This window comes from Xiphias gladius, chromosome 18 (genome assembly GCF_016859285.1).
Source record: "Xiphias gladius isolate SHS-SW01 ecotype Sanya breed wild chromosome 18, ASM1685928v1, whole genome shotgun sequence".
In the NCBI taxonomy this organism is placed as follows: Eukaryota; Metazoa; Chordata; class Actinopteri; order Istiophoriformes; family Xiphiidae; genus Xiphias; species Xiphias gladius.
The window spans coordinates 9,504,475-9,521,721 of record NC_053417.1 but is presented as its reverse complement, the minus strand read 5'-3'; the positions used below and the strand labels follow the sequence as shown (position 1 = coordinate 9,521,721).

Genomic DNA, 17,247 nt, shown 5'->3' with positions numbered 1-17,247 from the left:
TTAGATATAATTGAAGTTAAACCTCTTCATATATTATGAGATATCCAAACGTTTATGTAGTCTACCTTTAATATCCTCAGTTCAGACAGGTGAAATGAAATCAGTTCATCGTGTTAACTGATCCCCAGTGGTCTTAATAGTTTTGTGTTATGCTTGTAATGTATTTATTTTTGGACCGTAAGTAAAAACCGATTTACTGCTTCTTTTCTCAGTGCAGCCTTTTGCCAGTTTTACATGTCTGCACTAGTAACATCAAGATTTAAATCTTTTTATATTTTTATAAAGGGTCATTTCACCCAAAGTATTAAAAAAAAAAAAAAAAAGGCAGATTTTGTCACTTAGCTCTACTGGTATCTAGACATGCAAGTGATTTGGATTTATCTGCTGAGGTTTCGTGCTAAAAATTCGACAGTGGCGTGTCTTTCAGAAACTGGAGGGTTTCACTGGAAATGTTTGATGCTAAATAAGAAAAAAAGAACAGTCCATAAGAAAATTGTTGGCAGTGTGTTCTGTGGAACATTCAGACTAACAAGGACACGGTTTGGGGAAGTTTTTGGTGTTGGTGTAATTTTTGAAATGTCATTTTTTTTTTTAATGCTTTGAGCACCACACATGAAATTCCTTTCACCTTCACTGTATTGGGGTAGAGGCAGACGTCTCAGAGACAAGATCTCAAAACCTGGACAAATAAAACCAAATTTGGGTGGCTATATAACACCAGGTGGAAGTGAGTAAATTTAGTTTTTTGTTTGTTTTATTTAATTTATTCATTCATTTATTTATTTATTTTGTAATTTAATTGAAAGTTTGTATTCGCTGTGACTGAAGCTCCTTGCTGCTCCCTGACCTTTTTAGTTCCCTGAGAAACAGACCGACCCATCCACGATGTTCCCCAGAGGTGATTGCACTTTCAACTTACACTTTTAATAAATAAATAGAATTAAATAAAATTTTCTAGATGATTGTTTGTAATTTGCACAGTTATTCATTTTACCGTAAAAAATTTCATTGTGTAATTTAGGAAATTACATTACATACAGTTCTTTCCAGAAAACACTCTTGGAAATTTTAGAATATGTCCTAATAGTCTTTGTGTAGTTTTGGTCCAACTCTGCCAATAGTGTTTATGTTTTTGATCTGGAATTTTAACCTGTGTAGTGACTTAGTTTACTCGATCTGCCATGAAAACTACACGTTTTTTTACCTTAAATTTCCACCATATTTTTAAGATTATGTCACTTTTAAAATACATGTTTTAAATTCCTGGCTGTTTTATGTTGTTAAGCATAATTAAGGTTAAGTCAGGTTTTTGATATGTGGCACACAAAAACCACTGACTATCATTAGGGTATTAGTAGGGCAGTAATAATATTTTTTCGGTGCTGGTAGTAGGTGTAGTAATAGTAGTAGTACTCCTGGACCTATTATGACACAATGGGGCCCCTGAGCACAGACATGTAAAAGGCCCCCCACCCCTCCTACATATGTGCAAGACACCCAGAAAGAGACAGAAAATGAGGACGCATAGTTTGTGGTCGTTTTGCGTGTCTTTCAGTGATATTCTGCAGAAATCTTTTAAGCGCTGCTGTTTGTTGAAAACCTGCAGCCTAACTTCTGTGTTTAGACGCTTGCGAAGAAGAGATCCACCCTGACACTCCATACAGATATCATACTGAATACTAGCACTACACAAATTATACAAATCAATGAAAGCCTCAGGTGCTGCTTGTGTTTTCTTAAAGCAGCGCGGTTCTGCTCTTCAGATTTCAATTGCAATAATAATTTAACTGCCTGTTAACGAAATGTAAATGTAGCCTCAGTACGATGTGCAGCTGTAATATGAGGGATTAAATCCACAAAAGCTGGATTGGATTTAGTTGGCAGATACTCAATAATCAAAGACTGCCATCAGGAGACCTCTACTTTGACCTGAGCTCTGTGACTTTCCAACAAGACGTGTCAATAACAGTCACGTCGAACAGCGGCTCTGACGCAGGGGCCCCCGCGACCATTTGGGCCCCTAAGCCTGTGCTTGGTCGACACATTCGGTAACGCATTAATGGCAGTGCTGACATTAATAGTAGCCATGATGATAGTAGTGACAGCAGAACGAGTAGCGGTAGTAACAGTAGTGGGTCCCAGTAAGCTTTGAATTTGATGATTTGCGTGTCAAAAGTCCTCTGGTTGTTTAGGGTTTAAAATGGGAATGAATTTGATTGAAAAGTGAGCTTTTTTTTTTTTCCCCAACAATACATTTCAGTGGCTGGTTAGGACTTTAGGCGGAATTAGAGTCATTCCATGCAGAGCTCTATGCAAACTAAATGTCTTTGAAAACTACCTTTCTCACCAAATTTAGATTAAAATTGAGGCTTCATGTCTTAACTTTGACGTCTAGAAGTCCTTCGATAAGCAAATCACTTAATGAAAGCGCACTGGGTTTTGATAGTTAACAGTAATTGTCTCAGTTGTGGCAGTAGTAGTAGCACCAGCAGTAATGGCAGTAGTTGCTGAAGTACAAGTAGTACCTGCAGTGATGGTAGCAATAGCGGCAGTGGTACTGGTTGTAATGCAAGTATTCCATGGATCAGGGTGTTTCCTCATGTAAAACTCTGATCTTTCAGTTGTGCTAGCTGAGGCCTGTAAATTGACTCTTTCCTTGTGTGTTAATTAGAAACGTCTACATGTGGCATGATGGATGATGCGAGACAGGTGTGACCAGCAGAGTGTGACCGGCGGAGACCTATCAGTCTGTCTGGGTTTCAGGCTGGAAAGTCCGGTGGATTTGGCAGAGTATCTGATCCTCCCCTTGAGACCTTCGGCAACCAGTGGGAAGGTGACGTAGGTGGAGACGAGGCGGCTGCTGGGTCTCTGACGGAGAGAAAAACCGTGGGCATCACTTGCACACTTTGCCCTTCCATTTACTTCAGTAATTAACAGTTTAGTTGTAATGCAACGTGATTGGACAGACTGGCAACGTACTTCTGCTTCTACTTCCCTGTAGTGAATACTGAAATAAATGCCACGTTGCACTTATGTTTAGAGGTGTGTGAATTTAGTTTCTGTGTTAACATTAGCTTCTCAACAAGCTCCATTCCTTTAAAAGCTCACTTTATAGTTTTTCATACCAGATGAAATCACCCAGATGCAAACTCTTCACAGTCACTTGCATGTAGTGCATTTAATGACTGTTTTCGCAGTTTGGTGACAAAATATTTCACAGGAGCCCTACTTTCCTTTCCTAGCACATCAGGCCAGCTGAACATATATAAATGTCCAACTTGTCTACAGTCAAGCTTAAATTAAACAAGTCTTGAGAATGGAAGTTTCCAATGATTTAGGTAGGATTTCTTGGGTTTAAAGGGATCTGTCAATTTTTGCAGTCATTTGTTAAATGTCTCCAAGTATTTTCCCTACAATTAGTTACAGGGTGTTGTTTATACCAAAAAAAAAAAAAAAAAAAAGTTTTCCCCTGGAAGGTAGGAATTTTATAGGACGTGAAAAAATAAAGTGTTACTTAAAAGAGAAGAAAACCTGTCCACAGTTTTTTGTAGGTTGGTCACATCTTAGTACAAACTGCATGTTCAATGAAGGGATTTTCTCCCCTGGTCTCCTACAACAGATGAACAGAAACTAGATGTCTTGGTAGCTGAGGTGACAGATTCTCGTTACACCCGACAAGCTGCAGCATGTCTTTTTGCAATATGTCTCTCCTCCCGGCTAACGTGAGAATCCAGCAACACCAACTTGAGAAATTGTCCATACAGTGTATTAGCAGTGCAGTAACATATTTTTTTTATCTAGAGCAGTAAGGCTGCAAAATCTGTCAAATAACTAGATACACATTACATTTCTTAAACTGCTTCTTTCCCACATTTTAAACAAAGTCATACAATTGATCGAAACAAGACAACAGCAGCTTTTGGAAAAACACAAACTTTATTATCGGGCAACTTTTTTCTTTTGCCTTAAAATGAACACCAGTATACTGAAGACATTTTGTTTTAATACAACATGATCCGGTCAACTGGAGGATTCAGCCTCACGTTTAGTAATTGATAAATGCTTAGTTCCCCTCCTTCAGACAGAAAAAGCTAGACTTAACACAGACAATGCATAGGTGACACTGGCAGGAAGACTGATGGATCCTTAGAGTGGAGTGAGTGTGTGTGAGTGTGAGTGTGAGTGTGAGTGAACTTCTATGAGAAGTTAGTTGTGCATGTATAAAGTCTGTGTGTGTGTGTGTGTTTGCATAATGTGTCTGGTGGAAGGATTCCTCATCTGCAGGCTGAACGGCTGGCTTCCTCTCAGAACAGACGTTTCTCATAACTGTGGGAGAAAGAAGAAAAGATGACACGACTATCCATGATGCTCCCTGAGGTTTCCTGTTAAGATGTATGTAGCAGTTTAACTGACGGTTTGTGTGGTTGTGGCAAGACACAGCTTTTAAAGACGATGCAATATGAAAGACAACAAAAGAACTTAGCTGGAGTAGATCTGTAATGAAGAAACACCAGTGTGTGTGTGTCTGTTTTGTACCTGTGCAGGCTGTGGACTCCGCCCTCCATCTGAGCTGACGTTGTTCTCTTTTCAAATTTCAGATCTCCAGAGTACATCATGGCTCTGCAGGAAGGAAAGAAAGTCGTTTACAAAACAAAACCCGACATCACAGGGAAGAAATAGCGTTCGACACAAGCACAAGGGAGAGAATATAAGAGTGACACAAACACCAAGTAACAAGCCTAAAAGCCTACAGCCATGCTTGCACTTCTGAGGCTGTAGTTAGGCGGAGCACTGCTCAGAGCGCTAATGTCAACCTGCTAACATGTTGATGTTTAGCAAGTATACCGAGTTCACCATCTTAGTTTAGTCTGTTAGCATGCTAACATTTGCTAATTACTGCTAAAGCACAGCTGATGCTGAAAGATCAGATTAACAACTGGTGTCAAAAAATGATGAGAAATGTAAAATATATCCTGTACGCTGCACACAATAGACTGATCGTCAGCCAGCCACATTAGTGTATCAAGTACATACCGTACAAATCTGATTGGTAATGCATAATGTAGGTACGGATAAAGAATAAAAAGCCATTTTGACTTGTGCTTTAAATATCAAAGAGGAATAGTTCAACACTTCTGTGATATTAAGATAAGATATTAAAAGTTGAAAAAACGGTTGAGCATTTTTCTGACACCAGTTATTACCTCTGCCAACGAGGTTATGTTTTCACCCGTGTCTGTTTGTTTATAAGCAGGATTATGCAAAAAGTCCTGAACTGATTTGACCTAACTTGGTGGAAGGCTGGGGAATGGGCATGGGAAGAACCCATTACATTTGGGGGAGGGTCAAGATCATTTGCTACGACTTTGAATTTTCTCTTCTGAAGTCTGGTGTATGTTGTTTGAAATTGGTCTTGGCAGAGATCTGTGACCTACTGACCAAATTTTCTAGTTAATCTATGTTTTCATTTTGCTTGTATAATTGTTGAATACTGCATTACATTAGAATAATGTCCCACTTTTATTCTTCCAAAAAATAAAATTATATTTTACTATTTTGTGCACACGCATTTCCACATGAATAATTTTTTTTACATTATGTGACCTTAAGAGGGCTCAGTAAAATGCACTGTTACACAGGCGGACAGATAACTGTGTTTGTGTGTCTTTACCTGAGCTGTGTGAGGCTCTTGGACCCGATGTCCTGACAGGAGTGCTGAATGCCAGCCAGGAGGTAGGGAATGAACTTGTGGATAGAGCCTTTGTCCTGCACGGCTCCAGAAACACCCTGCGCAACTTTAATCTTGTCACTCTCACTGTGAGGGGAGAGGAGGGAAAAAGTGGTGAGTAGAGTGGTTGGTCTAGTGGAAACACTCAGCAGGTAGTCTGTCTTTCACTGCCATTTAAAGCTGATGATCTTCTGCAACCTGTTGTACTGCCACCTTGTGGCTTAAGTTTGTTTTATGAACACCCCCTCCCTTTTGAGAGTGTTGTGATATTTACTTTTGAACCCAAATAAAACAATTTAAACGTATTACTGCCTAAAATGTCTGCCACCCTGTCTGTTATTAGCAGGCTCATCATTCTTCAGCACCAGCCATTTCGAATGCTCTGAAAACCACTGAAAATCAAATGAGGAAGTTTTTTCATCTGGGAAAAACCTGGCAAAGAACCCTCTCTCAGCATTATGGTGGTGAGACTAGGCTGTGCTTTGTAGAGGAGAACAGCCCTCTTCTATTTTCTTCTCTCTCTTGGGGTAAGAGTGAGTCCCTTGCATTGTTGTGATTTAACCTGCAGATTTGCAGTAAAACTCTGGGGGGAGGTTGTAACCTAACTCTTAACTGTCTGTTAGTCCAGTTTGTTTTTGTGGCTGTACCTGAAGTATCTGGTCTGGGAGCCCAGGTTTTTGTCCATGGCATCCAAGGAGCCCATGCCACGGTACTTCTTCAGCCTGATGCCATCAGAGAAGAAATATTCACCAGGAGCTTCACTGGTGGCGGCCAGCAGAGAACCCATCATCACTGAACATAAAGAGAGAGAAATTTGCAAGTGGAAATTTCTGAGGGTAGTAAACCCCAATAAAACAAATCTGAAGTGTGAACTTATCCTCATTATTTATATGCGTCTCATCCAATATCGTATGGAAATAAATATAAACTCTTGCACACTGACCCTGAAACATTCATCTATCCATACCTGTGGATGCTCCCAGTGACAGGGCTTTGGCAATGTGCCCGACAGTCTGGATGCCGCCGTCAGCGATTACCGGCACACCGAAACGCCGGGCGTACTCTGATACCTTATAGACAGCTGTGGCCTGGGGTCTGCCGCACGCCAGCACTAAGGGAGATTAACTGATGTTAGTCAAGTTAAATACATGTTTCTAGCCTCATCATGACCAGTGGCTATGTAGTAATCCGTCACCAATCAGAAAATACACAACTGAAGCTCAAACAGTTCACCACACAAAGCTTTACGGACGGATGTTAGAAACTGGAATAAAACGCTTCCATTTTCACCAAGCATTATTTCATACATCCGTTTTATGTTTACAGGAACATGGCTCTGGCAATAGCACTATTTTCTATCTCAGAGTGTTGGCACAGGAGGAATTTAACCAATACAGAGGAGCTCTGGAACCAGGAATCCTCAGATGGCTGATAATTTGATAAACTCACATCAAAAACGTCAGATTGAGCTCTGAATATCTGACTAAATTTTGATAGGCATGCAGGGTTGAGACTCGCAGGAGGTGATGTTTAATAAAAATGAAAATCACACACAGCGAATGAGCAGACAGGCTGGGAACATTTCCATTTTTGTTACCAAGTTTGTTAAAGAAATGTGAGAATGAGGAGGTTAAACTTGTCACATCAGCAGATAAATAACACATCGCACCAAGACTCCAAATCTGTCTCACATAATATATGCTGCCTCTATCAAGCCGAACTTTGCCAGTTAACTGATTTCAATTACATCTTTTAAAATTTCAACCAATAGTCTTTCACACCATCAAGTAACGGACACTGATATTCAGATTTATGAAGTGCCAACAAAGAGGAAGATCCCACTTCCTTTTTTACCGCTGTAGTTGTTTTGCTTCCTCTGAACTCAGGGCTGCACGGTACTTACCAAACTAATAAACCTAATCATCCTGCTAAGTATTCCCTTCCATGATCTAAGAGGAAATGTTGAGATAGGTTATATCACAAGGGTTAACGGTTATAGGTTAACGGTTATATCGTGTACGATATTGTATCATGCAGATACAAAGAACAATTAGATTAGGCCTTCCTGGGTGCTGCTACTTTTGCATTCTTTTGGCGGAAACCTGCTATTATTACACCACGTGTGATGAAGCCCAATATTTCAAGCTACAGACTACGATATTTCTTACTGTTCAATACAAATCCCATTTTAGAAACATTGGAGCCACCGAGAGTGACTCCAATACAAACCTCTGACACAAACAGAAACAAAGCTGTAGAAGTGTAGATCTCATCTTTTCCCAGCCCCTCAGCCCTGATGCTGCTCAGACTGCGCACAGAGCAAGACAGCACCGATACATCTTCTCATACAGCCATGCTACAAAGCAAAAATGTTTCACCTTCGAGTGCGGCAATCACAGGCGTGTGCAGGCATGCCACAGTATGTCTGTATGCAGTCTGAATATACTATATTGACTATTAGAAAGTGAGGCCAGGACATTAGAGTATGGCGCAAATGGCTGAATAAAGATTAATTATCACGGCGTCCTCCTTAATAATGATGATGAATTATGATCATTTAAGTCTTGGAGAAAAGACGCCAGCCCACCTGGTCCCAACCAGCCCACCAGCATTAATACCTCTGCTGAACAGACACCCTCTGGCCACCAGCTACATTACTCTGCTGTTTGCTCATTCCAGTTCCGTATGTTAGGAATGGGTGTTAGAAATTGATGAGAGCTGTTGTCTACAACTGATACGAGGGTGGGGGGGGGGGTTTGGAGGGCAGGGGGTTGTAAATCACAATCCCTGTCACAGAAGCTGCACACAGAGGGTTTGGACTTATACCAGCCACCATCTGACCAATGGTTTCCATAGGCAACCAAAAAACACAAGTGGATAGTGTCACAATCTGATGACACCATCCAGACCAGAGACCAACAGGTCAGTAAAGTGGGTGGCGGAAGAGCAACATCCATACAGGATGATGACAGATTAGTGAGGACGTGGGAACGAGCAAACCCCAAAACCCCAAAACCCCTAAAGCCAGCTCTCAAAAACAAAGAAACAAAAAACCTAGTACCACTATCTTTACTACTTCTACTGAAGCAAAGCTGTTAACCAAACAATCAAGCAGGCTGTGAAGTAAGAAGTGAGGGGGGGCACACTGTGATAGCGGAGCCAATGGGAGCCCAGCACAGAACTGAGGGGTTGGGGAAACTTACTGCTGTATCCCGTAACAGTAGTTGGGGTTTTGGGACTGTGGAGCTTTATTGCTGGTGGTACACTGGGGGGAGCTGGACATGGACACACACACACACACACAGACACACACAGACACACACACACACACACAAAATACAAACACGAGGGTGGGAAGTGGGGGAGAGAATTTAAGAGGGAGAAAGCAGAGAGAAAGGACGAGTAAGAAGGGGAGGAGGTAGGTAAGACGACAACAAGATGAAGATGACAGACAAAAATTAAGAAAACAATAAGCACAAGAAAATGAGGATCAAGATCAGCTAATGATTTGAGAGGAATCTTGGGAAAGATGAAGAGACAAGAAGAAACACAGCGACAAACAGTATCTATACAGCTTCACTATGCCAGGCAAATCACAACAAACTTTATCCTGACAACAATATTGATTCAAAATCCAAATACAGTTTTTGCACCAAAACAAGTTCAAATTCAAAACTTAATTTTCCTTGGAAACTAACTCGCAACAACCCTAACTGCACAATTTAACCAACAACTTTATTTCTAAATTCAGGATCAGACTATTCAGCTTGTCCTCGGTCACAATATCAGATCAGGTGAGCATAGTATCTTACATTCCTGACCTGACTTGGCCGAGACAAAATGTCAGACTGCACACTCAACCCCAGTCAGACATAGCTTGTGTTCTTTCACAACCTGTATGATTTGCAAAAAGGTAATAAGGCAGGATAGGCCAGAGACTTCTGAGATCACAAATGGCGACAACCATTGCATCTAAGGCATCACAGAGAATGTCAACAATCTATCTGAGGGAAGTCAAAAATGCTCATGTTTCCATCTGAGCCTCCTGAGGCATCATGCAAAGTCAGTTGTCTTGCACTAAGACACACTACACAGGGCACAACAAATTGTTGTGCCCACAACCCTTTCTGTGCCATTGTCAAGCTGATATAGCGTTGTCTGATCCAGGCAGTAGGATCAGTAAAGCAAACATTTAGTACTTTGCTTCCTACTCCTATTGCCTTCCCCCCTTTGGCACATTCAACAACATTAGAGGCTTGATACTGGCAGCTGGCTGCTTTGTGGTTGGGAGCAGTTAGTGAGGCCGGTGGTGTTTGATGCGTTTGCTGGTCAGTCATTCACCTTCCTGTGTGATGCAGATGGAGCCGCTGCCCATCCCCACTCTCAGTGCATCCACCCCTGCATCGATCAGGTTCTTGGCCTGAGCTGCGGTCACCACTGCAGCAGACAGGGAGAGACAGAGGAACTTTTAGGGATTCATAATGACAATGTTCTAACTGTAAGCAAAGTGATCAACAAGACGCTACAACTTAGTCAATTTTCGATAGCCACTGAGCCATCAAGGAATCTCAGCCAATTGCTAAGACACTAAACAAGCTTGCCGGCTGAAAAACCTAACACAGCTGATCTCTTTGTAGTCACAGCCAATGACAAATATGAGTTATGTGTGCTTTCTCTTTTCCCTATTGATAGGATTTTGATAAATTATTAACAGGTCAGCTTAACAACTGCAAATGTACAAACAGAATCTGCTCTGTAGTACTCTACAATTTTACTTGGGATGGGCTCAATGAAAAAACTTTTTCTGGTTATTGTGCGCATGTTGGTGTGTAGTTTAGTCAAAGTGTTTTTACCATTGCCTCCGATGACCTGTAGGTGGGGGTACTTTTCTTTGATATATTTGATCATGTTGATCTGGAAGATTGAGTTGCCCTGAGACGAGTCCTGGAGGCAGAGAGGGAACACACATCATCAATATCCACAAAATATCATTACTTTCACTTTGTTCTCTTTACAGCCCAATGTGATAAAATCAAAGGGGTCTGCACACCCTTTAATTTGCACCCACAATTTGAAAGGTCAAGGTTTTCATCCGAAAGGAGTCTTTATCAAAAAGATCATCTCTTATTAATACACTCAGTTGGGGCAAATTAAACAGCCTGCAGACACATCACTGATTTTGATGTGTAGTCGGCCCTGCACCCAAGTGACTGTGTATCTGTGAAAGAGCTCACTTCCAGTGTGTTTCCCAACAACAGTTCCAGTACTGAATCCTTATCAATAAAGCTGAAACCACCTAAAAACTGTTTGTATATTTGTTTGGGAACAAAAGCGGCCAAGGCTTATCTGCATCACAAAGTCTGAAATTGATCCAAATAGAATATTGCAAAAAAGTTTGAGCTTTGTCCCCTAAATTTGTAAGATTCATTACCCCCAGTCTTCAGTGTAAACAGATTCTCTCTCTCTCGAAAACCTGCACTAAACTCCTTGCTTACCAGTACAACCACGTCCACCCCGCTCTGCACCAGCAGATCCAGTCGGTACTTGTCATCATTGTGGGTGCCGATGGCGGCGCCACACAGTAGTTGTTTACGGGAATCTTTGGAGGCCAGAGGGAAGTCTCTGTTTTTTTTCAGGTCTGTGCGGGCGATGATGGCCACCAGGGATCCCTCTTCGTTCACGATGGGCAGTTTACCTGCAGTGGGATTCAGACAGGTTAAACATGTACAGACATTTGCACCTGGATATAAGTTAATCAGTTTCATGTCATATTTTTAATTCATGACTCCAAAATCATGCACGTCCTAAGTAATTCTTGTGAGAAATGGATTTGACATTCCGCTTACCTTTCTTACTCCTCTGGAGGATTTCATTGGCTTCTTTCAGCGTTACTCCAGCGGGGGCAACCACTAGATCCTCTTGCTTTGTCATCACCTGTGAAGGAGGTGACAGAGAAAGGAAGTTAAGTCAGCATCTATTTGGGAGGTTTCCAAGAATGTGAAAACTTTTAGTATTTCTAAGGTGTTTAGTTCTTTGAGACATATCGAATCAGTATAAATCGCAGTTAATTTAAGCTCTTAGCTGATGAATACATCTGCTGTTTGTCATTAAAATATTCGTATCATGAAATGTCAGTTCCTGGAGTCCAAAAACTTTTGTGTTCAGCCTTAAACGCCACAGCACTAGTAGTCACCTCTGGCCCTTGAGGAAAATACTGTGCCCTATCTTGACAAAGGACTTCTTTGTTTAAACTCCACTCACCTCACTGAGTGGCAGGTTGTGGTCCTCCTCCTTCAGGAAGTCGATGTCTCTGGAAGAAATTATACCCACCAGCTTGCCGCCCATTTTGCCGTTGTCTGTGATGGGAATGCCGCAAAAGCCGTGGCGAGCCTTAGCCTGGAAGACGTCCTGTACGCACTCGTTGGGGCTCATCACCACGGGGTCTGTGATGAAGCCCTGCTCATAACGCTGGAGGAGGGAGGAAAGTAAGCAGGTGAGGAAAGAGAGGGATGGGGATGAGGAAAAGTAAAGGGGGGCAGGAGAAGCGGCAGTGGGGTACAAGAAAAAGAAATCACTGCCTACAGCAGAGGAGCAAAGGATTCAGGGAAAATACAGTTCTACTGGATCTAGCTACATCCAAACTGACTGCAGCAACTAAAAGGAAAAAACAAGCACGGAAGAGAAGATAATGTGAGATGAGGAAGATGAAGATAAACATACAAATTAGAGAACAGCAATGAGACTGAACATAGGAAAGAGTCATTAGACTGACATGAGAAAGACGGGAGGCTGAAAAAGAAGAGGGGAAAGGTAACAATAAATAAGAGGAAAGAGTCTGAAGCAAAGAAAAAAGGTAATAAATGAGGAGATGAATGAAATGAAAGAACAGAAGAAAGGATGAAAGAACAAAAAACAAATCCACACAGATAGCCATCATCCTTACCTTGACTTTGCGGACTTCATTGGCCTGGAACTCTGGAGTGCAGTTGTGGTGGATGAAGCCGATGCCTCCAGTTAGCTGGGAGGAGAGAATTCATCAGAGTGTGTCATGGCATGCAAACACGATGAAGGGAACAATAAACGTCCAACAGCGCAAGGAAACCGTTTGTTTCATACTTACTGCCATAGCGATGGCCATGTTGGCCTCTGTGACGGTGTCCATGGGGGAGGAGATGAAGGGGGTCTTCATGGTGATTTGTTTGGTGAGTGCTGATGTCAGGTCCTGAATAAGAGACACACATTGGAATACTATAGTTCAGCCTTTCATCCTTCCGATATGTATTTAATTTTTCACGGACACTTTGACATGTCACAGTAGGAAAAGCACAGATACACAAATATTTAGCTGCTTCAGTTTCAGGGTCCTGGTATTGTGTCACGGCTTAGTGGGACGACTGAATAGGAACACTTGTGATTCTCCTACTAAGACAAGCTATGTATAGATTCCATATTACATACCAAATGTATACAGTACATATAATGTAGTAATCTTTGTTGTATACCATTTTTATAGTTAGTATACAAGAACTCAAAATACTTCTTTACTATCAAACTATTTTTTACTAATCCAACTTGGACTTTAGAGTGACACTACAAATTAAACTTCACAGGGAGACAGCAAAATGTTTACACAGTGAAAATTGCAGTTATCAAAGTTCGCTGCATGCATCGCAGTCTGCCACAATTCATTTTTTATGCTAATGCCATTGGCATTATCCCGTAATATTACAGTGGCAGCTTTTAGCAAGAGTTAATGAGTCTCATTTTAAAGTTAAAATATCACGATAAACTATAAATTCTGGGAAGCCATAATTTACTGCTCAGGTTTATGGAAGTATTGTGACCCTAATTCAGGCAGTATTTGTGACAGGAGGTCGATAATCCTCACTCTCACTTGATGTGCTCCCACCCGGGACATCATCCCAGACTCAGATTAGTTTAATTCCACAACAGCAGTGTTAAACAGATTTTGCGTGTTGGTAAATAAATATTAGTCCTCCATCACCACTCACCACTTGATCTGATGTGAAGTCGATGTAACCTGGCAGAATAAGAAAGTCGCTGAAGGAGAGACAAGAAAGAAAAAAAAAGGAGGTTAGAGCAGCAAAGATCTGGAGTCCTTACAAGCCCTGTCCATCTGAGCAGCTTTGAATCTGCCTCAGCCAGTCAAAACCGAAGATAGGAAAGATTTAGGTTGCATAATCTGGAACCTCACACTACTCTAATACTAAAACCTCATGTTTGATCATGTTTTACTATACAATTTATGAGGTCTGAGATTTTTTTTTTTTTTTTTTTAAATGTAAAGACTTAACAAAATATGTTTATGTAGTTCATGAGTCCGTAAACAGTGAGCATGTTTGAGTAAATATTTTCTGGCTGAATATTTTCCAATTCAGAAATAGTAAAACAAAAAGGCATTCGAGGGTAAAAATGTGACTTAAACTACTCAGCAGGACATAACCCGAATTTCTTTCACAGGAATCCAAAGAGGTTTGTCATGTTACAGTAAACGTACATGTGCAAAATGTTTCTGCACAGAATTTCTTAAATGCAAGGCATGACAATCCATGTGGCGTACAAGTCCGAGTGAGGCCCATGTGACAGTGGGACCAGAAAGGGACAAGAGGGTAAGACGGTATGTTCCCGCACGTGACATGAGTGACTGTCAGTCATTTAACTATAACTGCTGTACTTAGAAAATGCAAAAGACATACCTACTTTCCTCCATTTTATGTCATTGAAACAGGAATACTTTTTTGGCTGCTGGTCCAACTAAGACATTTTACGATGGTGCCAACAACGACTAAGTACTCTGCACTAATATTTTTGCTTTGTTGTATAGAGGACTACATGTAGATGCCCTAAATATAGCCGGGCTCCACACAGCCCAGCAATGACGACATAGGACTGTGTATGCCAAGACCTAAATTTGGGTGTATGTCTGTACAGAAGGAATGTGTTCCCGTTACATTTCAAAGAGGCTCTAGTCCAAATTACAACCCAGATTTAACTTTCTAAACCAGATACTTCAGTTATCAGCAATTCCTTTTGACGGACAATGTGTAATTTAAAAGCAGCCATAAAACTTCACTGACGGCTCATAGACAATGCATTTCTCTGTTCTGCTGCCAACAACAGTGAACGCCTAGTTGGTGACATACACTCAGGGGTACTAGTTACGCCCCCATAATTCAAACACGATTTTTTTCAGTTTCTTGTTATAAATTTCCTCCTTTGGGCTACTGACAACATTTATTTAAAATGTTTAAGACAACCCCTTTGAGCTCTGGTAACTTCTAATGTAAATGTGAGATTACTTTGGACTTAAAAGGGACACTCCGACAGTTTTAAGTTTACTCCTCATGAGGAGTGCTGGTCAGACTTTGAAAATAGTTGTGTCTACTTTAGTTGCCTTAGAGGGAGCTTTATAAAGTTTGAAAAAATAATGCTGGTTATGCAGCTTGCATTATGGGAAATGTAGAATCTAGTGTTCTTGGATCTTAACCCACGCCAATGACTGTCCCCTTACAGGGGTTGGAACTTAGAACGCTTTGAACAAATAATGGATCAATTAATCAGTAGTTAAATTATCTGGCTGTCAAAAAAAAAAATTGGACCCAGGTCCAAGGGCCAGTTTTGTCTCGATTTAAAGCGAGTACGACACCATTCATTGATCTGGTTGTGCTATGTGTTTGACATACTTTCAGTTTCGAACATTACATTGCTGATATAGTGTTCTTCAGTTGGTCAACAACTCGGTTTAGTGTTGCCTAAGTAAGACCTAGTTAACCTAACATTATATACATTGTTATACTCCATGGGAGTGATGCCCAAACACCAGATCGTTAGAGTTAGCACGCTAAGCTAAAATGCACAACGAGATGTTCGTCTAGTGTTTTGAAGTTTTTCGGTTAGCTCGGGGCAGATGAGTGGGATTGATTGTGCCTTTACTTGTACGTGAGCCCGTCTCCTCCGTTGAGCAGCTGCTGTGCCGTCAGCCCGTCCTCGGGGACGTAACCGGTCTGCCCGCTGATCAGGTAGTCCGCCATGACGTCGAAATAACCCCCACAAGTCCTCTGTTCGGTCTTAACTAATTATAAACCAACTTAACAAGCTGCGAAAACAATCAGCTAATACAAAAACACACAGCACACACACAGGCCCACGGACAGACACCGAGAACTTTCTTCCTTCACCGTGTGGGTCGCTCTCCTGCTCGCCCACTTCACCGTCCGACTATCGTCCCGCTCCGCGCGGATGAACGCCGCCGTGTGAGTGTGTTACCGGTTACACACTGGACAGAAAGTGTCGGTGCGGACGTTTATTTAATCGCTGTCAGCACGAGCTTGCGCTCATGTTCTCCCTTTAGCTCCCTCCAACACGTGCGATGTTCCTGTCTGACAGCGTTTCCGACACTGACGTTACATCCGGCCGAACCGCCCCCTCATATATATATATATATATATATATATACATATATATATATATACATATATGTGTGTATATATATATATATATGTATATATGTGTATATATATATATACATATATATATATATATATATATATATATATATATATATATATATATATATATATATATATATATATATATATATATATATATATATATATATATATATATAAATATAAAATCAGATTAATCAGTTGAGTCATTTTTGTTAAGCACAAAATGTCAACTATTCGCTGGCACCAGATTCACAAATGAGAACATTTGCTAGTTTCCCCCAGTTTCCTATGATAGTAAACTAAACATCTTTGGGTTTTCGACTGCTGGTCAGACAAAACAAGACATTTAACTATGTTAACTTGGGCTACAGGGAATAATGAGCGACATGTTTCTTTTTTTTTTTTTGTCATTTTAAAAACTGAACAAATAATCGATTATTAGATAATTATCAGACCTATTCATAAAAAAGATAATTGTTGGTTGCAGCCTTACAGTTCTCCTATGATGGAACAATATTACTTTGCTTGAGGTTTTCTTACACAGGAAAAATGGCAGAAATGTAATGAAACACAACATAAAAACAAATGAGCTCAATATAAACTAAAACAGTGAAGGTCTTAAAACTAGATTTTAACACAGGGCCCCTCTACAAGATCGGGGCCTTAGCATGGAGGACAGATTACTTGACATGTCAAACATGGTTCTTCAGTGGTGTTAATTTCTTACATTTCTTATTTGTGATTATTCAAATTCTGTAGACAGAAATGATATGGAGTGAACCTGGGGCTCATTGAACCTGGGTAGTTGTCAGGGGGAGCATACAGAACTCGAGATCTCTCCATCATCAGCCCTGCATCATAGTCAAGTTGGTGTATGAACTCATATTTATGACGTGTGACTTCATAGAACAGCAACTCTGTGGAAAACTCTACCTATGGAAATACCTATGACAGGGCTGGATTTCCTACCTGGCAATGTGGGCAACTGCCCAGGGGCCCTGAAGGCCCCCAGTTTACTCCATGTCATGTGGGATTATTGCAGTTTAT

The 17,247-nt window shown here is 40.9% G+C and overlaps 1 protein-coding gene across 2 annotated transcripts; it reads right to left on the bottom strand.

Annotated features, from left to right (window-relative positions):
* Positions 1 to 3,917: 3,917 nt before the first annotated feature.
* On the bottom strand, positions 3,918 to 16,157 carry impdh2 (IMP (inosine 5'-monophosphate) dehydrogenase 2). 2 transcript variants are annotated; one of them, XM_040153173.1, is made up of 15 exons: positions 15,683 to 16,157; positions 13,741 to 13,789; positions 12,849 to 12,950; positions 12,672 to 12,746; positions 11,990 to 12,196; positions 11,575 to 11,662; positions 11,224 to 11,423; positions 10,582 to 10,672; positions 10,070 to 10,165; positions 8,932 to 9,003; positions 6,696 to 6,839; positions 6,376 to 6,520; positions 5,672 to 5,815; positions 4,537 to 4,620; positions 3,918 to 4,326 (listed from the first exon to the last, which is right to left on the bottom strand). In XM_040153173.1, exons 1-15 carry the CDS (start codon positions 15,778 to 15,780, stop codon positions 4,305 to 4,307), a joined length of 1,617 nt encoding a protein of 538 aa, XP_040009107.1. In that variant the 5' UTR covers positions 15,781 to 16,157; the 3' UTR covers positions 3,918 to 4,304. The 2 variants fall into 2 exon arrangements, with proteins under 2 accessions (XP_040009107.1, XP_040009108.1); XM_040153174.1 differs by lacking the exon at positions 8,932 to 9,003.
* Between the last annotated feature and the right edge of the window lie 1,090 nt (positions 16,158 to 17,247).